Source organism: Pollicipes pollicipes, unplaced genomic scaffold, assembly GCF_011947565.3.
Source record: "Pollicipes pollicipes isolate AB1234 unplaced genomic scaffold, Ppol_2.1 Scaffold_7262;HRSCAF=8765_pilon_pilon_pilon, whole genome shotgun sequence".
Classification (NCBI taxonomy): Eukaryota; Metazoa; Arthropoda; class Thecostraca; order Pollicipedomorpha; family Pollicipedidae; genus Pollicipes; species Pollicipes pollicipes.
Window position 1 is genome coordinate 270,976 of NW_023597055.1, and position 24,319 is coordinate 295,294.

General features: G+C 52.7%; 3 protein-coding genes across 3 annotated transcripts; 1 reads left to right on the forward strand and 2 right to left on the reverse strand.

The window, feature by feature from the left end:
• Nucleotides 1-344: 344 nt before the first annotated feature.
• Nucleotides 345-1,541, reverse strand: LOC119113941 (acidic mammalian chitinase). The gene has a single exon (XM_037238175.1). The coding sequence runs from the start codon at nucleotides 1,533-1,535 to the stop codon at nucleotides 360-362; it is 1,176 nt and encodes a 391-aa protein (XP_037094070.1). The 5' UTR covers nucleotides 1,536-1,541; the 3' UTR covers nucleotides 345-359.
• Nucleotides 1,542-5,448: 3,907 nt separating this feature from the next.
• Nucleotides 5,449-13,936, forward strand: LOC119114009 (barrier-to-autointegration factor-like). The gene is made up of 2 exons (XM_037238242.1): nucleotides 5,449-5,718; nucleotides 13,688-13,936. The coding sequence occupies exons 1-2, from the start codon at nucleotides 5,449-5,451 to the stop codon at nucleotides 13,934-13,936; spliced, it is 519 nt and encodes a 172-aa protein (XP_037094137.1).
• A 9,773-nt stretch (nucleotides 13,937-23,709) lies between these two features.
• Nucleotides 23,710-24,281, reverse strand: LOC119114243 (barrier-to-autointegration factor-like). The gene has a single exon (XM_037238440.1). The coding sequence runs from the start codon at nucleotides 24,254-24,256 to the stop codon at nucleotides 23,984-23,986; it is 273 nt and encodes a 90-aa protein (XP_037094335.1). The 5' UTR covers nucleotides 24,257-24,281; the 3' UTR covers nucleotides 23,710-23,983.
• Between the last annotated feature and the right edge of the window lie 38 nt (nucleotides 24,282-24,319).

The following is a 24,319-nucleotide window of genomic DNA, read 5'->3' on the forward strand; positions in this document are numbered from 1 at the left end:
TCTGCTGAGATCTGACATGAATCCTGTACAATTCCAGGAAACTGCCGGATCCGTGGTTTTTGAACGTAAGCACGTGGGGCGACCGCACGCAATAACCCGCATCTTTGCCAGTGCGGTACTCACTTCTTTGCCGAGTCGAAATATGCTAATTTCGTTTCGTTCAAATGCATCAGGTTTGTAGCTTCCGATGGTTCTGTGGCACGCTGCATTAAGTGTATTTTCGACATCCAATTGTAAGCATGCATTTCAATGCTCTCCATTTCGCGATCCACCCATCAGCGATCAGGCCTACGCTGGTCCAGCGAGGACAGCCACTAGGAACGCGCTGATCCAATGGGCGCGGTGTGTCCCCGACTGCTTCAGTTTTGCTCCAGCGAGGGCAGCATGTCGCGGACCAGCCGGTGGAGCGGGAAGGCGCCGCGGCCACACACGTTGCCCCAGTCGTCGTTGTCCAGGTTGTAGGTCATGGCGCCGGCCAGGTCGAGCGCGCGCACCAGGCTCGCCTTGGCCGCCATGCTGCGCGCGTCCTCGAAACTCACCCACTCGGCACCGCTGTAGGCGTACGGCGCCAGTGCGAACGGGTCCCACTCCGCCGTGCCGTTGCCCTGCAGCAGGCGGCACACGTCCGCCAGGGTGACGTAGCCGCTTTTCCAGGGTCCGGAGGCGGGCGCGAGCAGGCCGTGGACGGCCGAGTCGCGCAGGTGCCAGCCGTGCCCGTAGGTCGGCAGGCCCAGCAGCAGCTTGGAGCGTGGCACGCCGCGATCCAGCCACATGTGGGCCGAGAAGTTGGTGTTGAGCGTCGCCAGGAAGCCGCGGTCGCGCGACGACGCGAACAGCGGCGCGTTGTGGCCGGTGGCCGGCTCCAGCGTCTTGTAGAAGTGGAAATCGTAGGTCATGACGCTGACGAAGTCGAGCGCGGCGGCGATGCGCGGAACCTCGTACGACACGTCGACGATGGTTGACGATCCACCGACGGCGGCGGTGAGGAGGCGCGGCCGCGGCAGCGCGCGCAGCGCCGCGCCCGTCGCCTCCAGCAACAGCGAAAAGTCCCTCCGCTCGTGACCCGGCCGGAAGAAGGCGGGGAACTCCCAGTCGAAGTCGAGACCGTCCAGGTCGGTCTGCTGCAACAGCTGTGCCGCGGCGGCGGCAAAGCTGGCGCGGCTAGTGTTGGACGCGGCCGCCGTGGCGAACGCGTCGTTGTTGGCGGCAAACGTCAGGCAGACGCGAAGGAGTGGGTTCTGTTGCTGGCGCATGCGCACCAGTTGCGCAAGCTTGTCCAGGTCGGCATCGTTCACCTGCGGCAGGCCGTCGGCGGTCACGTGGCCGAAGAAGGCCAGCAAGTGCGTGCAGAGCCAGGGATCGATCTGGTCGAGCGGCACATCTCGGAAAAGGTAACAGGCGCGCACCCAGCCGCGTGCCTCAGTTGCGTCCAGGCCGCGCGACGACAGCTGGTTCGAGCTGCGGTGCTCCACTCGGGCGGGCGCGGGAGACAGCTGGCTCAGCAGCACAAGTAGCAACAGCACGACCGGCGCCATGATGGCGTGGCGGTGCACTGACGATGTACCGTATGCGATAGTGATGACGGAGGCGATCCCAGTGGCGGGTGTAAACAAGTGAAGGAGGGGGTAAGTGCAGTTACATTTGAAAATGTCGGCGACAGGTCTTTGGACTTAAGCGCAAATCATGAATACACTATTGGCTGTGCCGCTCTTTGCCCTACTTTCTAAGGTTCTTACGCCCTTGCCCGGCCTCTTATCAGTTACCAAACGGAAGCGTCTCTGTGACATCACGACGCATTTGCCCCAGTAAATCTGAACAGCACATTCATGTAAGCTGGTAGGCGTTTGCACTAGAGTTATGCATAGATGTTATATGATATGCTCTGTCAAGCTATGCAACTACTTATCGCTGCGTGTTTGAAGTGCAAGGCCGTCACAGTCCACAAAGGGCATAAATAACGTGTATCGATAATTTTGGGGGAGTTCGAAGTAGTACTTCAGTAATGATAAAGGAATATGGCTGCGGACTACCGCCACAAAATAAGACGAATGTGGCGCGGGAAATGACGTATCTTGGCGCCAACCCACGCCAACCGTCGTTCTGCGGTCGTACAGTGGTGGGAGAGTCGGGTGAGTATTGTCCGCGTTCTTTTTTTCGTAATTTTGTGCATGACATTGTGACATGACATGACGTAATTTACAGGCATGACAAACTTTATCGACGACACTTGGGGACAGAGGACGCGGCTTTTTCTGGTTATGTAGTGTTTCATTCCACAAATATGCAAATGAATGGGACGTGTGCCAGGGCATCGCCGGTCTCGGGTTGAGGTAGAATTGCGCGTCACCTACCTGAGTAACATAACAAGATAATAGGAGATATTAATTACCTATGCTTACGGCGGCAGTGTAAGGTAATTTTCAAGCGCTAGAAATAGCTGAGGGTATGTCTGAAGCTCTGGGAATTTTGTCCTATGGTACGTTTTAACGGGGGCTGGGGCAGAAGTTGGTGAGAATGTATCGAGCTGATATTTTAATTTCTGTTGGTTGCTTCTGTGGTGGAGAAATTTTAATTTCTGTTGGTTGCTTCTGTGGTGGAGGATGTCAAATGTGTGTGGCTGAACCTGCCAAGCCCCCTGCCATTGGCTATAACTGGTTCTCAACAGCGCAACCCATCCATGTGCCCCTGAACATCAGTGTGATGTTTCTGAAGTATGGGTTAGGGTCCCTGACTAAGTCAAAAGTGTGTCCATTAGGGTATGAGTTGAATATTTCAGGCAGTGAGTGAGTGAGTGTGGTATTTTGGCAATAATCTTAGAGTATGTTTGAAAGCTGAACACCTATAGTCTTAAAGATGGCCAGAGAATAGACAGTCAAGCTGTTAATGTATTGTTATGTCGTAAATGTATCGGTGTGCAAAACTGTGCGTTAAACTGCGAACTGGGCAATAATTCAACATGGGCTGAAAGCGCGTTAGTGAGAGCGCCAGTTTCGTGTATCATTTAATCACTGAAGCGTTCAGACGTCTGTTACATCAACGTAAAATTGATCCTGACATGTCATGGCGGGGCAGGCAATCGGGGTCTTAGCAATGGTTTTGCAAATACGGCCTTTCTGACCGGCGGGTAAGTCACGTGATTGCGACGTCTGCACACGGCACCAAATAGCCAAAGGATGTGAACACGCATATGCATTTGGACGTTGTGTTGAGGTGATCACGGCTGGGACGGCAACCAGCGCTGGCTGGGGCAGACAACATATTTGAAAAACCTGTGCCAGTGGCTGTAAGGTCGGGTTTAATGGGTTCATGCATTACTGTTACGCAGGTGTAAGGAGCGTTAGAGTAGCCCATTAGAACTATGTAGACCAGTAATGGCTTACTGACTAAAATATATAAAAAGAAACAAGCCATCATACGCTGAACAGGGCTGTTTAGGCATTTTGAAAGTCTTCATTCGCAATTCTCATGCGCTTTGCAAAATCCAGCAAGCCCGAATCTTGTCACCAGTCCGCGCTGCTGGAGCGCAGCATGCACCCCTCCTCATTCCGCACCCTTAGTATCGCGGCGCTCTGTTGTGCGTGCAGTCCGGATTGCCATGGAGCTGTGCATGCGCGACACCCTACGCCGGGCGCGACAGAGGCGCACGGGCGAGACAGACGTGTACGGGCGCGACAGGTGCGCGCGGGCGCGACAGAGGTGTACGAGCGCAACAGAGGCCCACGGGCGCGACAGAGGCTTGCCAGCGCGACAGGGACACACGGGCACGACAGATGTGCACGGACGCGACAGAGGGGCACGGGCGCAACAGAGGCGCACGGGCGCGAGAGAGGCAAACGGGTGCGACAAAGGCGCACGGGCGCGACAGAGGCACACGGGCGCGACAAAAGCACACGGGTGCGGTAGAGGCACACGGGTGCGGCAGAGGCACACGGGCGCGACAGAGGCACACGGGTGCGGCAGAGGCACACGGGCGCGACAGAGGCACACGGGCGCGGCAGAGGCGTACCGGCACGGCAGAGGTACACGGGCACGACAGAGGCGTACCGGCGCGGCAGAGGTACACGGGCACGACAGAGGTACATTGGCGCGACAGAGGCGCACGGGCGTGATAAAGGCGCACCGACCAGTGCTCCACGCTGTCTCGGGGCCGTCTTCAGGGCTTTGGTGTATCCAGGGGCTGTGACACGCTAGAGGCCATCTCCGCTGGGTCTTCTCCGCAGCCTCGGGAGCAAATTGCTCTCACTCTACTCGCTGCTGCCATTTTATTCATGCCACGTTGTATTCATTTTATTCATGTTTTTATTCTGCTGCCATTTTATTCATTTCATTTATGTAAATACCACGGATATTGATTTCTGAAAAAGATTTGGCGGCCTGCTCGAGGAAGTCTCCGATAGCAGAAAAATACGATAGCAGTACGAAAGTCTTTTCGGATTTCATCGGCTTATTTTTCCGGTTTTCCACCATGTATATACGCCTATGTATATATATATATATATATATATATATATATATATATATACAAATATATATATATATATATATATATATATATATATTATATATATATATATATATACAATTGCTTTTTGACTTGTGTCCGGTATGATGTCGCACTCAGGAGCGGGTTGCAGTGATTCGTCTATAATCTTGGTTTTATGTAGGAAATTGCTCGATTACATTGGATTAATTAATGCATTCATTTTATTAGCTCTTTTCCCAATATAGATGGCATCATATCTGGTGTGAGGTGGATTCTTCTTCCATTAGTGTGCTTCGAGTTACCTCCGACTTCTGTTATGATCGGTCGGTGTTCGTGGACTACTAGGCTCGCGCTGGTACCGGTGCCAAGGCGCGGCGTGGACATGACAGGCTGCTCTGCCACCACCCTGTGCTGCGCGCTGGTTAGATCTCCCCCCTCCTGTCAAACGTACTAGTTGATCTCACGAGTATGGCCGGTTAAAGTTAGCACCATTACGCGTTTCGGGTAAGCCGCGCGTTACCGCTTCAAGCGAGCTCCGGGCGGCGGGCGTCCCAGCAGACTCAGCACGTCTCGATGGCGCTCTCCGCCAGGACGCTCTCGTGGCGCAGCCGTCCGCGCCTCCTGGACGGGGCGTCACCGTCTGACCGCGCGCGGCCTGTGTTTCAGCCGCCTCGAGTGATGCCCCAGGACCAACCGGCGGCGCCCAAAGCCAACGAGAAGAAGCCGCCCAAGTGCAAGGCGTGCTGCGCGTGCGCCGAGACCAAGCGCGTGCGCGACGAGTGTATCGTGCGTAACGGCGAGGAGAACTGTCAGCCGCTGATCGAGGCGCACAAGCAGTGCATGCGCGACATGGGCTTCAACATCTAGAGTGGGCTGTTTCCTTGTAGTCTTTTAGCTGTGTGAACATTCTGCGACAGTGCCGACGATTGGTGAAGGAAGTTGGTACTCGCAGCGCCATCAATAGAATGTCGTCCACCATACGAAAGATCCTCATCTTTGTGGCGGAGCCGATGGGCGAAAAGCCCGTGATTGATCTAGCCGGCATTGGCGAGGTACTCGGCAAGGGACTGGTCAACCACGGCTTCGACCGCGCCTACATCGTGCCCGGCCAGTTCCTGCTCCTGAAGGACAATGAGCTGTTTGTCGACTGGCTGGTGGACCTGATCCACTGCAACGTCAAGCAGGCGTCCGACTGCTGGCAGTGCCTGAACGACTGGTGCGCGGAGCACTTGAAGGTACCCGTCGGAACCGGTCCGTACTCTGCTGCAAAGCGTGCTACTCGTCATCCCTGTCGCAGAGCGTTTCCGATACCCGCTACAGACCTGTACTCGGCCATCTCTGCCTTTTTGCGCGGGGAATGGCAAAGCACATGGGGTGCGATGGGCACCACTAAACTGAAAAGCATTAAGCCGATTGTTCAGGAATGGCAGTCATGCTATCGAAAGTCTAGACGGGAGGAAGTAATCCTGTGTCGCTTGCGGATTGGCCATACTTATGCTACACATCGACACCTACTATGTCACGACGAACTACCACGATGTCGGCACTGCAACACCACGCTCACAGTGGAAAATGTGCTCGTATGCTGTCCCATATTACGCGTCGAGCATCTGAGGTTCTTTGGCCGGGAGGCGCCGTCCCTGACGCTCTCCGATTTACTAGGTGACAGCTCACCGTATATCGAACATACTCTCAGCTTCGTACCGCATGTTAAGTTCTGCACCTTATATACATCTGCCTGAATAGTTCATACCGCGAGTAGGAAGTTGCCGGAAATTTCGTATCAATATGTTATTATGGGTCAACGTGCTCGGACATCACTGGTGACGTGTTCCTGTCACAACTCAGCCGTTTTCAGTTCAGAATGATATATATTTTTTAGTCATTTACCGCCGTAGGTAGTCATTTAGCTGTTATGGGCGCAAAATGACCGCAGTAGTCGGCGCGCCCTAAAACTCTAATCAACAACAACAACGGAACTGGTCTGTGCGGCTGGTCCAGCGCGTCTCCAGGCCTCCGGGCCGCCGCAAGCGTCGTCCCTCCCTCCGTGGTCTTCGCGTCTCATGCCTGTTCACGGGCGCCTCGTTGTGGCGGACTCGGTGGCGACCGCCCGGCCTGTGCGTTCGCCCATCGCCGCCACCGGCTAAACGCATGAGGACGTGCTGTCACGAGCGCGCTCTCTGAGGTTTGCCCGCTTGCGTCCGGCTCTGGAAGTACAATGGATGTTTGCGTGCTGCAAATGGTTACATGCTGCGTGCACGTCGGGGGAGTTACTGTCGAACACGTTCGGGCGCCCTGATCGGCGCGTCAGGTCGCGGCGAGACGCACTCGTGCACTCAGAGTGGGGGATACGGATGATGACGTGACGAGCAACGTCAGTTAAGTTCAGGTCACGGAGGACCGAGCCGTTCAGCAGGTAAAACAGCACTGGCCAGGACCTGGAGAAGCCCGTTCCTGGCCATGATGGCCGGGAGCTGGGCCGTCAGTGCCGGGATGTTTCACCAAGTGCCGGTTTTCTATCCGTCTGAGCTTGACCCGACACCAGAGTCGCGTTCCTTGTTGGCAGAGTACCCCTCGGAGGCTGTTGCCAATGACGTCACACACGAACGACCACACTCCAAACTGTGGAAACTGTGGTGACGCTTTCTCCTCTGACGTCATAGGTGTCAACTGGTGGAAGATGTTGGGCAATGGGGAACGCGGCCTGGATCTTGTCACCAGTCTGCGCTGCTAGAGCGCAGCATGCATTCCTCCTTGTCCCGCACCCCTAGCACTGCGGTGTCCTCTGTTGTGCGTACGTTCTAGGTTGCCACGGGGCTGTGCACGCGCGACGACTCACGCCGGGCGTGACAGAGGTGCACGGGCGCGGCTGGGACACACGGGCGCGACAGAGGTGCACGGGCGCGGTAGAGGTACACGGGCACGACAGAGGTGCACAGACGCGGCAGAGGTGCACGGGCGCGACAGAGGTGCGCGGGCGCGACAGAGGTGCGCAGGCGCGACAGAGGTGCACGGGCGCGACAGCTGTACACGGACGCGACAGAGGCACACCAACCAGCACCCCACGCTGTCTCGGGGCCGTCCTCGGGGCTTTGGTGTAGCCAAGCTTTGCGACGCGATAGGGGCCAGTTCCGCCGAGTCCGCTCCGCAGCCTGTGGGACGAATTGCTCTCGCATTATTCGCTGCTGTCATTGAAGTCATGTCATATTATGTACGTACCACGAGTGTCGATTTCTTAAAATGGCTTGAGAGCCGTCCGTGAGTCCGCTCCGTAGCCTGTGGGACGAATTGCTCTCGCATTATTCGCTGCTGTCATTGAAGTCATGTCATATTATGTACGTACCACGAGTGTCGATTTCTTAAAATGGCTTGAGAGGCGTCCCTGAGTCCGCTCCGCAGCCTGTGGGACGAATTGCTCTCGCATTATTCGCTGCTGTCATTGAAGTCATGTCATATTATGTAAGTACCATGAGTGCCGATTTCTTAAAATGACTTGGGGGGCCAAGTCAAGGAAGTCTCCAAAAGCGGACAGGTACGATATATATATATATATATATATATATATATATAACATATGATTGCCACCATTTAGCACTCCAACAGGCCTAGCTCCACCTTCCCTCATAATTTGCTGGGCATCCACCTACCCATCCCAACTTTGCTTCGGTTTTGCCTGTGAAGTCAATGCTTAAAAAATGACGGCGTTAATTAGTGCCTTTGATACTCCTTCCACTTGTGTACATGTACAGCCACGACTTCCCACCGACCGGCCATCCTTTCTTTGACTTGTATGTTCGACATGATGTCCCAGTCAGCGGCAGTTTGTAGGCATTCTTCTATCATCTTGGCTTTGCGTGGGAAATTGTTCGATTACATTGGGTTAATTACTGCATTCATATTCTTAGTTTGTTTTCCTGATATAGATGGTATTACGTCCATTCAATGCGTCATGCTCCGCAAATGGTGGAACACCAAATCATGATGGTCTATTAATTAGCCGCTTTTCCACCGACAGCTTGCGTATTTTTCATCTCAGTCACTAGCGACTTTTCTTGGCGAAACATTTCGAGGCAAACTTGGGAGATTAGCTTACCTAACTGATTCACCAGCAATTACTGCCATTTTAGATGATGGAAATGCCACTAAATGCGACGGCATGCTGGTAGGCATGCATCGACACGGGCTCAAGTGGCCGGTTGATTACATCTCGCTCAGGTGGGGGTGGGGGGGGGGGGGGCACAATTTGATCCACCCTTTCGATCTCGGAAGCTAGGATAGCTAGAGATGGCAGATTCACAGAGTGGGATGGCCTGTCTATGAACTCAATTAGGTCAAAATTTGAGGTTCCTAGATCATAAACTTACGGCCAGATAATGTCAAACAATGTCAGACTGTAGATTGGTCTTAGTGCCCCCAGACGTCCTCACGCAACCGCCATGAACCTAGATACCTGTTCCAAACAGAACGTCAATGGTGTTGACTCGAGGTCAGTTACCTTGTCTGACCCATCTATAAAGGTCAAAGTGACCAAGAAAGCTACAAATTTGCTGTTATTTTTTGTTATTGTTATCTTGATATTCTTTATATTTGGTTATCTTTATATTTTTTGTTATTGCTCTTATCTTCTAGATCTTTCTAGGCAGTCTGTTCCTAAAAAAATCCCCGGGGCCATTTTGGGCCAGTGACCAGTCTGCTATAAGTCCACGGAACATGTCCGTTGCGGTCCCTGTTCTTACTCAATGCAAAATGGGCACCAATAACTTTCTCATGCAGCGAGCTCTCGAGGAAAAAAGCAGGTTAGCTTTGGAATCGGTCTGACCTTTATATCTTACGCAAGGTCAATGGAATTTGTCGTAATTGCAAATCCAGATTTTGTATTGCCGAAGAAACTATCTTAGAAAGGTATGGTTTCGTCTTACACTCCGCTTTCACATCAGATTGAATGATTCTCTAGAAATGGTCTCTGTTGGCAGGCAGGGCTTCACTCTGGCCTGCCATAGGTCAGCGACCTTTTATCCCGAAAGATCCGTGACTCAATTGCCCAAATTCGAGCCAAAATTGGCGTGACCTCTCCGCGCGGTTCGGAAATAATTTTGGGTAAACCATTGGGGAGTGGGCTAAATCTATCCTCCTACTCCAACCAACTTGACATCCCATCCTACATTATAGTTTAGCGTTTGTTAAACTCATGAGGACATAAATGGAACTTGGGAGCATTTTTAGAAGCCAAAACAAATGATGCGACAGAATGCTCTGGACCGAACCAACACTAACCATGGTTGCATTCCCCAGTGTGGAGACAGGAGGGGGAGGGGGCAGTGGCATTAGAGTTTTCCTATTTCTTTGCAGTCTACCCCATATGGAAAATATGGACACTTAACACGCGCTCGGATAGGAAGGGTTAAATTCACCGCCCGCCCCCCCCCCCCCCAAAGGTTTTTTCCGGATTTGTTTCCGAACGGCATATTATGCTAGGCATGGCCGCGCAAAAGTTTGCGTAGCTGTAGACAATTGAATAGCGGATCGTGTGGTATCAAAAATTTAAATATACCTTGTAAGGCTGCTGACCTACGGCAGGTCAAGGTCAGACCATGGATTCAACGAATTCAGTTTTTAGGGAATCGTTCAATCTGATGGAACAACGGAGTGCTAAACGAAGTTGTACATCTCTGAGATGCTTCATTAGGCAATACAACAATTGAATGTACAAAGTCCACTGACCCAGGGTCAGATATAATGGTCAAACCAAGGTCAAAATCATCATGTTTAATTATTCTAGGGCTTGCTGTGTGGGATAGTTTCTGGTGCTTGTGGCGGGCGGCGCAGCTATCCACCGCGGGCCACATGCTGTTTTTCCAATGTCTCGCCAAAGCCTTCACCTCGGCAAAATGTAAGTTCGGCGGAACAACCGCCGACGCTCCGGCGGTTCCGAGATACCCGGCCTTTTTTCTTTCTTTTTAATTAATTACGAATGCGCGTTCTGTAGGTTCTTTTGGGATTATGTGCTTACACCTTAATTCTGATTTGTTTCATGTCGTGCTCTCTTTTAGTGCTAACATCTCATCGCAGTCATTAACATGTCTTACATACAAATACGTCGCTAATGTGTATTGTTAAATGACGTGCTAACCCCCGCCTGTCATTTTCTGTGCGCTCCAGTTAACAGTCTATAGGAAAATGGCAGGTTAATGAATAATGTGCGGCATGAGTTCTGTGCCATGAGAGAGGACGCGTCGTGGTCAGGTCCATGTTTACATGGCAAATTGATTATCCTGTATAGCTCGTATACTGCATGTAGCTTGGGGCGACTGTGAATTTTCCACGAACGTAATGACAGGATTTTTACCACCACGGGTTAAATGCGTCACGGATGTTCTGCGTTATGATTCCTCAGAGCCGATGTGGATTCCGGCGTGCCGAGGTGTGATTCCGGCGACTGAGGATAATAAGCCGAGCGGGATTCCGGCGTGCCAACGAGGGATTCCGGCACCATTCTGCGACGGGGGAATGTGACGTTTGCTGCCCATGTTAGGACGAAAGCATTTGTTTCGTAAAAATACACGTAATATCGGTACGCCAATGTTCTCGCCACCATCTGCAGTCGTCCCCTTGCTAGTCGGTTTATGACAGGGAATTGTCCCCACGGAATCTGTCTGCAGATCAGTACTGTGGGCCAACTAACCAACAGCCGTCATCAACATGTATAATTAGTCACAGCGAATATGATTATTGCCCGTAAACATATACCCCAAGGAGCCTTTATATAGCGAGACATATAGGAGACACATAGCCCGTATCAAGAGACATATACATATAACCCAAGGAGACTTTTTTCTTTCGTGAGGTTCATCATTCGTGAGTACAGCCACTATCTCTAAAAAGGCGTTCATAACATTATGCATTACGCAACGTCATGCGCAAGTCCGTAACTTCAAAAAACCATGCAGGAACTTTATCTAAATTGAGTCAGTCACGGCGCTTGTTACTGTTATGCAAACTAGGCTTTGGGTATCGTGCAATTACCGTGTAGTGTCGATGAGAAATCAGTCGGGTGAGCATGACGATATTGCAGAAAAATGGGGAGCCAGTACTCCTAGTTACTTGGACGGCAAAAATCAAGTCGACAGAAACGACGACGATAAAGCTGGAAAAACCGCGCGCAACCTGCTCGTTCCGAATTTATTGATAACTGCATTAGATGTCTTACTTGGACTACTTACAGGCCCGAATAGTTCACTGGCCTAAAATGCCCTGGGCCAACATTTCGTTTTTATAAATTTGCTCTCAAACGTAATTTTTGTAATTTATTCAAATGCAAAACTAAACGCAGTCTTCTATGATTTTGGCCACTATTGCCTTCGAAATTTCAAAATCTCGGGAGCACGGACAGCGATGGCCTCGGTTGCGGTTTTCTTAAAACCGAACGGCGTTGGCCACTGCAAGTAACGCCACGGGTCCTGCGCGAGAACGACCGTCGCGAAATGAAAGGACCGAATGTGCTTCAGAATGTATTCGTACCGTTTAAAGATAAGACTGAGCGTGTCTTTTTGACAGCTTTGAGTTTGACCGCACAGGTAACAGTCACAGTATCAGGAAAAAATATAAATTCTTCCTTAACCCTCCCAGTTCCACCACCAGATTTCAGCCTGCGCCACTTCGCGGTGCCGTACCGGTTGTGAATACCATTCCGTTCTGAACGTGAATCTAAAAATTGCATTGGCAAAATATGCGTCCATACTGTCTTCTAGATGTCCACTTTGATGTCCTTAAGTGTCCAAAGGTACTTCTTTTAGATTTGTCATTATTTTCATCCACCCATCGGCCACGGCTTAATGTTTGCCACGGGGCCGACGCTACGCGGCCTAACGAAACTGCAACTGTAACGTGCAATGATAATCCGTTCCCTCCGGCTCGCTCCTACGCTCCGCCCCGAGGTGCGAGTTTCAGCCGCTTGGCGGCGGGGCGGCGGCGGGCCGGGAGCGGCAGTGTTTGAGCGGCGGCCGAGGGGGGGGGGGGGGGTTGGAGGGGCGTTAATATCAGTGTCTGAACAATACAGCTATTTCAGATTTATGGCGGGACCCGATGCAAAGTTGATGCCTGAGTTTGATGGATCGGACGGGGCAAATGTCGCGGTGTGGATCGAGAAAGTGGGGATGATATGCACGCTTTGTCGGCGCGATGAAGACCAAGCGGAGACGCGACAGGAAGGCGTCATACCGTTGAGACTGAAGGGAGGTGCGCTGTCTATACCGGCAGCTGCCAGCAGCGGATAAGAAGGATGCGGAGAAGATAAAAGATGCGTTGGAGAGGGCCTTTGCGTCAGATAAGTTCACGGCTTATGAACGATTTATGGGATCGTAACCTCGGGGCCGGGGAATCGGTAGATGTTTTCCTCGTGGAGCTCCAGCAGCTTGCGTCCTTGTTCGGGGGCTCAGCGAAGGTGGCCTTTGCTGTGCATTCGTGGCGGGGCTCTCGGAAGCTGTGGTGTTGAAGGCGGGAGCGCGAATGGATTTGCTTTCCCTGAACGAACTCGCGGACCGGGCCCGCGCCGCGTTACGCGAAGAGTCGGGCGCGGCCGCCATGTTTGTTGGCGCGAGGCGGCCAGTGGCGCCGGCAGGTGGCGACGGCAGGCGGCGAGGCCCGTGTGTTACCTGCGGGGAGTTCACACATCGCCCGCGAGTGACCACGTGACCGACGCTTCAAAGGTGGGCAGTGGCAGTCGGCTGCAGGTGGCGGTTCACACTCGTCCATAGCACGCGGAGGTGATCCACCAGCCCTTCAGTGCTGCCGTTGTCGGGCATGGGGACACACCGCCGCCCGCTGCCCAAACGGGGAGCGACAGGAGGCACCTGCGCCGGCCTTCTCTAGGGACTGAGGCATCTTACTGGCGCGCTACCGGTGACAGAGTTTGAAATCGACGGAGCGCAGCGCACCGTGCTGATTGGCTCTGGGTGCACACGGACGCTGGTGCACGGGTCCGTGTGCCATCGGTGACGGAGGCGAACAGTGCACGTGGTGACTAAACGGCCGGCAGCTGGAGTGTGCGGGCACTGGGGACATTCGGCTCGCTGTGCCAGGCTGCCGGGCAGTGGAGGTGAGCGCCCTGGCGGTCAGGGAAAAGCCCCTCGAGTTTGGTGTGATCATGGTGATGGACGCTGTCCAGGCTCTAGGGGAGTGACTGTCCGCTCGCCTTCTGACGTGCAGTTTGTCTGCAAAAGAGTGGGCACGGCGTGTGTTACCGCCGCCGAGGAGCCGCAGCAGAATGGGAGACTGAGTGTTGAGGAGGAGGACTTCTGCGTGACATTCGACCCCATTGTGCTGCGCTGGGTGGTGTTGTGGAAAGTGTCCGGCGGGGGCAGCCCGCCGAGTGAACTGCTGAACACAGTGGATGAGTACCCGGTGCCGACGGAGGCGCGCGCCGAGTACGAAGCAGCACTTGACAATTGGATCTGAGATGGCTGGCTGCGTGTATACGATGAGAGACAGCTGAGTCCGCCCAAGGGATCGATACCATTGATGACGGTAGTGCAAAGCACGAAAGTGCGGCCGGACATGGATTTTATATCCCTGAATCGCCATGTGACGGCCTTCACGGCCGACACGGACGTTTGTGCAGAGCGTTTGCGCAGGTGGCGACAGATGGGGGCTGCTGTGGCGCTGCTGGACTTGAAGAAAGCGTTTCTGCAGAGGAGGGAGCTCTGGCCGCACCAGACCGTCTGGTTCAGGGGAAAAGGTTCGCGCTGAGAAGGCTCGGCTTCGGGCCAAACGTTGCGCCGTCAGTCATGCAAACGGTGCTGGACATGACCGTGGCACAGGACTCGTGTGTCGCGGCAACTGTTTCGACGTACGTTGATGGCATTCTGGTGGACGAGGTCAAGCTGCCTGCCTCCGACGTGACCGAGCATCTCCGAGCCTATGGCCTTGAGAGCAAAACCCCAGAGCGAGCGAAGGACGGCGCTCGCATCCTCGGACTGAGGATCTGGGGGGGGGGGGGGGGGCGACTGGAAACCTGAAATGAAGCAGAGGCAATCAGATCAAGTCACTGACGAGGTGAAAGGTGTCCTGCATCTGCGGGCAGCTGGCCAGCCACCATCCGGTCTGCGGCTGGCTCCACCCAGCTGCCTCGTTCGTCAAACGATTGGTCAGTGAAGTGACGAACGGCTGGGACGATCCCGTCGAGGAGGTGAACGTGCTGCGGCTGGTCGAGGAATTTATAGCCAGAGTGAAGGCCGATGACCCGGCTAACGGTCGACGGGACGTGAGCGGTGATGCAGTGACTGTCTGGACAGACGCGAGCTCGCTGACTCTCGGTGCGGTCCTCGAGGTAGATGGAGAAGTGGCGGAAGATGTCAGCTGGCTCCGTCGGCCGAATGACGGGGCTCATATCAATCTCTCAGAGCTGGATGCTGTGCTGAAGCGGGGTCAACATGGCCCTCCAGTGGCGAGACGTGAACATAGACATCGCCACAGACTTTCGCACGGTGTTGCAGTGGGTTACGGACGCTCTCAGTGGCAAGTCACGTCTGAGATCGAAGGCTGCATCGGAGACGCTGATGCAAAAGAGGCTCTGTACGTTCAAGTCTTTGGTGGATGAGCACGACCTGCACGTTCGTGTTAGATGCGTTTCCTCTGCATCCAACAGAGCAGAAACCCTGACCAATGGTGCCGAGGAAATGGCTGCACGTGCGAGACTCAGCGGATGTAACTGCCGACGTAGCCGAGGCGTGCGGCGCTGCCGCTGCCCTCGGTATCGGGAATGTGATTGGCGGCGATGGTGATGGAGACGGTGCCGGCAGTCTTGCCGGCGCGCCAGGCGCCGCGGACGAGTGTACCGCTGGTACTGCTGCTCATGTAACGGCTGGCTGCGCTGCTGAAGCTGGGACCGCGATCGGCGAGACCGGCGCGGGAGTGAACGAGGCGGCCGCAGCAGCTGACGCAGTGGAGGTGCGCCTGTCCGCAGATGATGATCCCGATGCTACCCAGAGAGAGGTCAGGAAAATTTATGTGCAGCAAGTGAGTGAATGCAAGTGCAGCAGACGAGGATGATGGCGGGCCGCTGGTGATCTGGCCACGAGCCGTGGAACAGAATGACACTGATGATGATGTCGGGGGAGGTGGACGAGAGCAACCGGGTCCGAGGACGTCCGGGCGTGCTCGAGGCCGAACCCGCGATGCGAAGACTGTTGTTGAGTGTCATATAGCTTAAAAGTCAGGGGTAGGGGGTGTGATGTGCAATGATGATCCGTCTCGCCGGCCCTCCTGCTCCCATGCTCCGCCCCGAGGTGCGAGTTTCAGCCGCTTGGCGGCGGGGCGGCGGCGGGCCGGGAGCGGCAGTGTTGGAGCGGCGGCCGAGGGGGCAGGACGTTGATATCAGTGCACCAGGATACAATAGTGTAATAGTATACAATACACCAGGAGCATCAGTATAGTAGTACATCCGGCTCCTACACCCTAGCACCCGATACCTTGTGCGTGGAAAGCGTCGCCCGAAACATGACGGCTAGGATGAAAGGTTTCGAAGCTCCGTGCTGAATGTAAGGTTTCAGGGTGATTTGCTACAGGATATCAGCACTGCAGTCATTGTAATAGTCATAGTCATGTTCCGCCGTCGGTGTGCCTCATGTAAGCTGCACTACGTTTTACAAAGAATGCTTGCAGTGGGTGCTCGTGATAGGTCAAAACATGTTGAGAAACCTTGGTAGACTTCAACGTTTTCAGGGCATCGAAACTAAAAAAGATAGCATAGCCTACAAAAAGGACCACGCTCTAATAGCTGGTTAGACGCCACGTGAGCCATGATAAAGTCAGTCGTCTCTGTAGATTGCACACAATTTTGAGGGGACACACATGACCTTCTTCCAATGGAATTGGCCGATTTTCAAAGGATAATCAGACTGTGTTTTTTTTTGGGGCAGGACGACGTGATACGTCATCAAGATGGCTTGCCACTCTGAGGGCGGAGGCCAGCCCCGCCATAGAGCCGACGCCAGGACCTCCAGGGAGGCTGTCGAGACGCCAACCTTTCATTCTTTCACGGAGAACTCAAGGGACCGAGTCGATGACGACAGCGATGACGGTGACTTTGTGGGTCCCCCGTTACGTCAGGCCGTCTGACCTGTCGGCGCCCGCGGTGGTCCGCAGCATCCTCCGCCCCCCCCCCCCCCCCGCCGCCCGTGGCTGACCCAACGGCCGGTGCGTATAACACCCTGTCGGACCCCCCAAGCAAGATGCAGAAGTCCATTCTTCAAGATCTGGACGATCACCCTAAGCATGGCCCGACTTGGGACAAGGCGCTGTCGGCATCCGTGACTGGCTGGTGCGCCGCACAGTACAGGACTGCGTCGAGCAAAATCGAGCGCTGGGTTGCAGAACATACCAATGTCAAGTCAAGCTGAGGTTATGGAACGCCAAGTTCGGTAGTTATACAGGCAACGCACCATCGAAATGCTCTCATGCAGATTGTTTTCTCTCATTTCAGCGCTATATGTTCATCAGATGCCTTGTCGTCGAAAAACCCTGGCCTTTCATTAAATTCCCCTAGCTGCAGGCTTACGCTGTCTGAGGCCTTTCTAATCGTTCCAAGTACAGAGTTTGAGGTGATAGCACACATTTAAGTCTAAATGCGCTTGGGGGAGTGTGTAAGATATCTGGTATGTGCGTGCATTTAAGAATAGAGGTGGTGCGCACAGGAACCTACAATGCTTGTCTTAGGGCACCCATCCGCTCCCGGCATGCCTGCACCGAGCGCCGGCCCGGCTGGGGCTGCTGCTGTACCTACGGCTGGAAAGGAGTCCGATTTAACGTTACGCGGTCTTCGTCTTCTTTGTGGCTACGGAAGCGGAGGTGATTTGACACGATGATGTGTGATGGTGGTGTTCGATGGCGTTTTTGATGGTTTTATGACGATGATGTGTTTGCCTGAGGACGAGAATCTGTACTCTGTGCTTGGTGTAGTCTCCTTTGTGGCTGCACGAATCACTTGTAAAGCTTGTAAACGTTGTTTATTGTGTTTGTAAGAAGTCCCTTGGACGGAATGTGTTGTCTGGTTTAGGCGGAATGTGTTTGAATTGTCATCGTCTCGTACTAATTTTAGAGGTCCTGGATCCCCACTAGAGCTTCAGTTTCGCCAAATTTGTTGAGGGAAGCGGTGAGCACAGGATTGACCAACCTGGGATACGGTAATCATGAAGTTTAAATGTACTAAATGAACGCAATTGAGTCTAGGTCTGGGTCTAAATGCCGACTCTTTCTACTGTTACATTACCTGCCCATTCTCTCCTTGTGTGGGTACCTTAGATACATTTATATGAGTACATTTAAGTTCCAATGCCTTTATGTTTTCCTTTGGTATCTGAGGGCTGAGTGGTAAAAGGGAGTCAGAAATTGGGAATTAATTTGAGGATATTGCATCTTCCCAAATTCTGCAGAAGGTCGGATTTTCCGCGGGATTTTCATCAACATGGGGTGCTGTTTTGTAGGGACCCGCGCCTTTAAGACAGGGTAAGGAGGAAGTGGGAGAAGGAGGACGGCGGAGCATAAGCTCGTGAGCTCAGGTGCGATTTGTCCGCGGCCCGAGAAGTCGAGGCCCTCAACGGAATGCGATCTTAAGCCCCTGGATCACGTGGCGATCTTATGACCATTAGACGGCTCTGTTAACGTCCAAACTACTTACAACAAAATGCATAGAAACAATAGAAAAGAGTGAACTCATTTGTGGAAGTTTTATTTGTGACCCACAAGACCCACAACACTCAATATTTGTGGAAGTTTCGCTGCATTTCCATCGCCTTCATCCAGTATATACTTGACAATGTAGGTTTCAGTGGCCTGAGCTTTCCTGTTCCAAAACGTCGTTTCTCCTTGTTCTTGAAAGCTAGCTGTTGAGCTACAGCACGCAAAAATGTATGTACAAAATGCTATCATGGATCTATTTCTCGTCACCTTATATATCACCTCGTCACCTCGTCACCGTCACCTCGTCACCACGATATCTTATACGATAAAATATTTTTGCCAGAACATCAATAGCTGGGCCATTTCGGCCACCACTATTTCTAATACCGCTGACAGCGGTTGTTAGGATACGTATGCACGGAAAAAATATGCAGACGGATGTGAGATGAGTTTAGGGAACTAAACTGAAGCTGCATGTCCAAAGCCCACAAGCTGAAACATGCACTGCACTTGCACTTGTACTTGTGCACACACGTGGACTTGTATTCTTATTTTGCCAATAGATTTCTCTGACATTATGTTATTATTCACGATGTTGCTGACCTAGGAAAAGAGCAATGGTCGCAATGCTGCAGGTCTTCGGGATTACTCGCTTCTGCGGTGTTTTTGTGAATTAGTATGTTTCAATGGTCCTAGATGAATTGTATGGCAATACTGCGATCCCATTTGCTGTCGTGATGGTGTATGCGCCACTGTTTCCACCTCAAAGTTACTCATATTTCATTGGATGGGGAATTGGCCGCTCTTAAGTAAGTTAAGTCGTCATCTTATTACTGTCTGTAGCAAGACAATAATGGATGGTCTCGGTCAGTTGGATGCATCAAAAACTAACGTGTTTGTAATGTTGGCGATGCTCTTCAGTATGCTCAATATGACAATGCTCCTCAAACATCCTTCTAGCTAACTGAAACCTGTTAACTGTGTCCGGGCAGGTGCCCAGCACAGGCCAACGGGTTGGTTTGCGCCTCTTGCCGTGCCAGGAGCGCCCGACACCGCTTCAAGAAGATCGGCAGGTGCAGTCGGTCCGCGGCGCTGAGACCGCCGGGAGCAGCCTCACCGGAGCGGGCGGAGATGAGCGGCAGGGTGTAACGTACGTGGACTGAGTTTGCCGCACTCGTGAGCGCTGGCGCGATGGCTGGTCCGGCCTGGGGGAAGACTGCAAACGCCTTCGTGCGGCGCTGGCGCAGCTCCAGCGCTGCCGGCCGGTATTCCATGCTGCTCGGTGGCTCGCAAGCCAGGGGAGAAGGGCCACGCGCATCGGCATTCAGCCACGGCAACGTTGCGCCGCCGCTCGGTCAACCTTCGTGGCCGGACCCGTGCGTCTGCTGGCCGGCCGACCAAAATGGCCAGAACCGCGGCGCACGGCCCTAGTACAGCGGATGACCAACGAACGGCTCCACCTCTCAACTTTGCTGAGACTGTGGCAGTGCAAATCGTGCCCTTGGAAGATAGGACGATAGGCAGCGATGCGGACACAGTGGCCTTTTCCTCAGTGGCGAGCGCCTTCCAGGGATTTGTTTTCTTAGCCTAGCGGGCAAGTTGTTCGTGGCAAGCGAGAACCATTGGTGATGCTGATGGGACTCAGGCAGAGCCCCTAAATTTCCTTGAGTGTGCATATTTTCCATACGGAGGTAGACTGTACGGAAAAAAAAGAACTCTAATGCCACCTTACCCCTCTCCCCCACGCTCTCCTCTCTCTACACTGGGAATGCGACTGTGATTAGTGTTGTTTTGATCCAGAGGACTCTGTCGCATCATTTGTTTTGGTTACAAAAGTGAACAAACTCGAAACTTTAAGATAGGGTGGGGCGTCAAGTTAGATAGGATAGGGGGATAAATTGACCCACTCTCAGATGGTTTATCCAAAATGACTTCCGAGCCGCGCGGTGTAGTCACGCTAATTTTGGCATGGATTTAAGCAATTGAGTCACGGATCTTTGGTATAAAAATGAAATGTACCTTGTGAGGCCGCTGACCTATGGTGGGTCAAAGTCAGGCCTTGGCTGTCAGCAAATACCATTTCTAGGAAATCGTTCAATCTGGTGCGACAACGAAGGTTTAGACGAAACCGTACATTTCTAAAACAGTTTCTTTAGCAAAACATCTGGATTTGCAAATGCAACAATTCCATTGACCTTGGGTCAGATAACAGGGTCAGACCGATGCCAAAGTTAACATGCCTTTTTACTCGACAGCTCGCTTTATGGGATAGTTTTGGCGCTCATTTTGAATTTAGCAAGAATGGGGGCCGCAACAGGTATTTTAAGATCAAATTAGTTACTAACCTAAAATAACGCCGGGGAACTTTCTTTTAGAAACAGACCTCCTCGAAAGATGTGGAAGGAAACAACAATAAATAACAGCAATCACAGATATATACAAAAATAACAATAATAATGACAAAAGATAACAGCAATTTTATAGTTTTCTCGGTCACCTTGCACTTTACAGGTCAAACAACGTAACTGGCCTTGAGACAACATCATTAACGTTTTGTTAGGATAGGCATCTAGGTTCACGGCGGTTGTTTGAGGAGGTCTGGGGGCATTTATGGCACTGGTCCGCAGTTTGACCTTGTTTGTTCTTAATTGCCCTAAGCTCATGACCCATGAACCTCAAAATTTTGACATAATCAAGTTCATATACGTACCATCCCACCGTGGATCTGGCATTTCTAGCTGTCCTAGTTTCCCAGATCTTAGGGGTGAGTCAAACTGAGCACCCCTCCCCCCATCCGAGCAAAGGGTCGTCAACCGGCCACTTGAGCCCGTGTTGGTGCATGCATACCAGCATGCCTTCGCATTTAGCAGCATTTTCCACCATCCATCTTGGCAGTAATCTGGCAGCAGAAAAGTCTTTATTGACTGAAATACAAAAATACGCAAGCTGTCGGTGGAAAAAAGGCCGATTAATAGACTGCGATTATTTGGGGTTCCACCATTCGTGAAGCATGATGCATTGAATGGACGTAATACCATCTATATTAGGGAAACAAGCTAAGAAAATGAATGCAATAATTAACCCAATGTAATCGAACAATTTCCCACGCAAAGCCAATGTGATAGAGGAATACTTGCAAACCGCTGCTGACTGGGACATCATGCCGAACATACAAGTCCAAGAAAGGATGGCCGGTCGGTGGGAAGTCGTGGCCGTACATGTACACAAGTAGAAGGAGTATCAAAGGCACTAATTAAGACCGTCATTTTTTAACATTGACTTCACAGGCAAAACCGAAGCAAAGTTGGGATGGGTAGGTGATTGCCCGATACTCGCTATACCCACGCATACATGATAGATAGAAACCTCCAACCTGAATGTGAACGATGTCAGTGTCCATTAACAGTGTATCACATTCTTCTTGAATGCCCCGTATATTTTCACGAAAGACGATCATTGGTAACACTATGTCAACGGTCCGGAACACAATTTTGTGTGAGGTCGCTGATAGGAAATCAATTCCCGGACATCATTGATGGAGTGATGAAATATTTGCGACACTGCGACCTACTGAAACAATTGTGAAGTGCTGCCTTTGCGTGCGGGACAAGTGCAATTTTTGCTTTGCTGTCATTGATTGCTGCCATGTTGTTTATACTATATTGCAATTGTTTGAAATGAGTTGTTTATTCTATGTATAATTTAAGCTTGCGTGCATATCTGCGTACGATGTCTGACTGGATGCTTGAGAAATGTGAGAAGCAAGGAAGTGGTATAGGAATTATGTGTAGCAAATATGTGTATATGTGTGATACGTGGGTGTGTGCGTAAGCAGAGGAGATTACATGAATGAGGTTTGAACGAGCATGGTGAAGACAGATGAATGTGCGTGCATGCGTTAGAGTACACGGCATGGCAGATATGTGAAATTTCCATCTGGTAAATGCTTTGTTAAACGACAATGTTGTGACTGCCGACTGACTGATGACTAACCTGCAACGTCTATCATGTGGGGAAGCTGCGGTTAAAAGAAAATGATAAAAAAGAGCCTGGCAAAAAAAACCGGACTTTTTGTTCTCTTGTTTTAGTTCACTAATCAGTTTATGTATCTGAACATTTAACACCGAGTTTTCTAGAAACTAACACCGTTTACTGCACCTCCTTGCTACACCACTATCCTGCACGAAAATTCCTGACCAGTGCGACACATTCCTTCTATCCTCTGTCGCGCTTAGTTACCACCTGTGCTACCAAACTTGTAAGACAATACTTCAACGATGGACGCCTGAGCCCAAGAGGCTATGCGCCCTTAACCAACAACAACAACAACATAGGTGATTGCCCGGCAAATTATGAGGGAAGGTGGGGCTAGGCCTGTTTAAGTGTTAAATGGTGGCAATCATATGTTATATATATATATATATATATATATATATATATATATATATATACGCTGGATAACCCGAACAATAAGCCGATGAAATCCGAAAAGGTTTTCGTACCTGTCCGCTGTTGGCGACTTCCTTGACTTGGCCCCCCAAGTCATTTTAAGAAATCGACACTCATGGTACTTACATAATATGACATGACTTAAATGGCAGCAACGAATAATGTGATAGTTATTCGTCCCAGAGACTGCGGAGCGGACTCGGCGGAACTGGCCCCTATCGCGTCGCAAAACTTGGCTACACCAAAGCCCCGAGGACGGCCCCGGGACAGCGTGGAGCGCTGGTTGGTGCCTCTGCCGCTTCCGTGGCCTCTGTCGCGCCCGCGCACCACTTCTGTCGCGCCCGGGCGCGTATGTCGCGCCCATGCACCTCTGTCGCGCCCGTGCACCACCTCTGTCGCGCCCGAGCACCTATGCCGCGCCCGTGCGCCTCGGTCGCGCCCGTGCACCTCTGTCGCGCCCGTGCACCTCTGTTACGCCCGGCGTGAGTCGTCGCGCGTGCACAGCTCTGCGGCAGTCTGGATCGTGCGCACAAGAGGACACCGCAGTGCTACGGGTACGGGACAAGGAGGGGTGCATGCCGCGCTCTAGCGGCGCGTACTGGGACAAGATCCGGGCCGCGCTGCCCATTGCCCATCTTCCACCAGTTGACACCTATGACGTCAGAGACGAAAGCGTCACAACAATTTCCACAGTTTGGAGTGTGGTCGTTCGTGTGGGTTCGTGTGGTCATTAGCAGCAGCCTCCGGTGGGTACTCTGCCAACAAGGAACGCGACTCTGGTGTCGGGTCAAGCTCAGACGGATGGAAAACCGGCACTTGGTACCACATCCAGGCACTGACGGCCCAGCACTCGGCCATCATGGCCGGGAACGGGCTTCTCCAGGTCCTGGCCAGTGCTGTTTTACCTGCTGAACGGCTCGGTCCTCCGTGGCCTGAACTTAACTGACGTTGCTCGTCACGTCATCATCCGTATCCCCCACTCTGAGTGCACGAGCGCGTCTCGCCGCGATCTCCGACCTCGCGATCTCGCGATCTCGTCGCCGATCAGGGCGCCCGAACGTGTTCGACAGCAACCCCACCGACCTGCACGCAGCACGCAACCATTTGCAGCACGCAAACATCCATTGTATTTCCAGAGCCGGACGCAAGCGGGCAAACCTCAGAGAGCGCGCTCGTGACAGCACGTCCTCATGCGTTCAGCCGGTGGCGGCGATGGGCGAACGCACGGGCCGGGCGGTCGCCACCGAGTCCGCCACAACGAGGCGCCCGTGAACAGACATGAGACGCGAAGACCACGGAGGGATGGACGACGCTTGCGGCGGCCCGGAGGCCTGGAGACGCGCTGGACCAGCTGCACGGACCGGTTCCGACGGGCACCTACAAGAACTCCGCGCACCAGTCGTTCAGGCACTGCCAGCAGTCGGACGCCTGCTTGACGTTGCAGTGGATCAGGTCCACCAGCCAGTCGACGAACAGCTCCTTGTCCTTCTTCAGGAGCAGGAACTGGCCGAGCACGATGTAGGCGCGGTCGAAGCCGTGGCTGACCAGCCGCTTGCCGAGTACCTCGGCAATGCCGGCTAGATCAGTCACGGGCTTTTCGCCCATCGGCTCCGCCACAAAGTTGCGGTGCTTTTGTGTGGTGGACGACATGCTGTCGGTGGCGCTGCGTGCACCAACTTCCTTCACCGACCGTCGGCGCTGTCGCGGAACGTT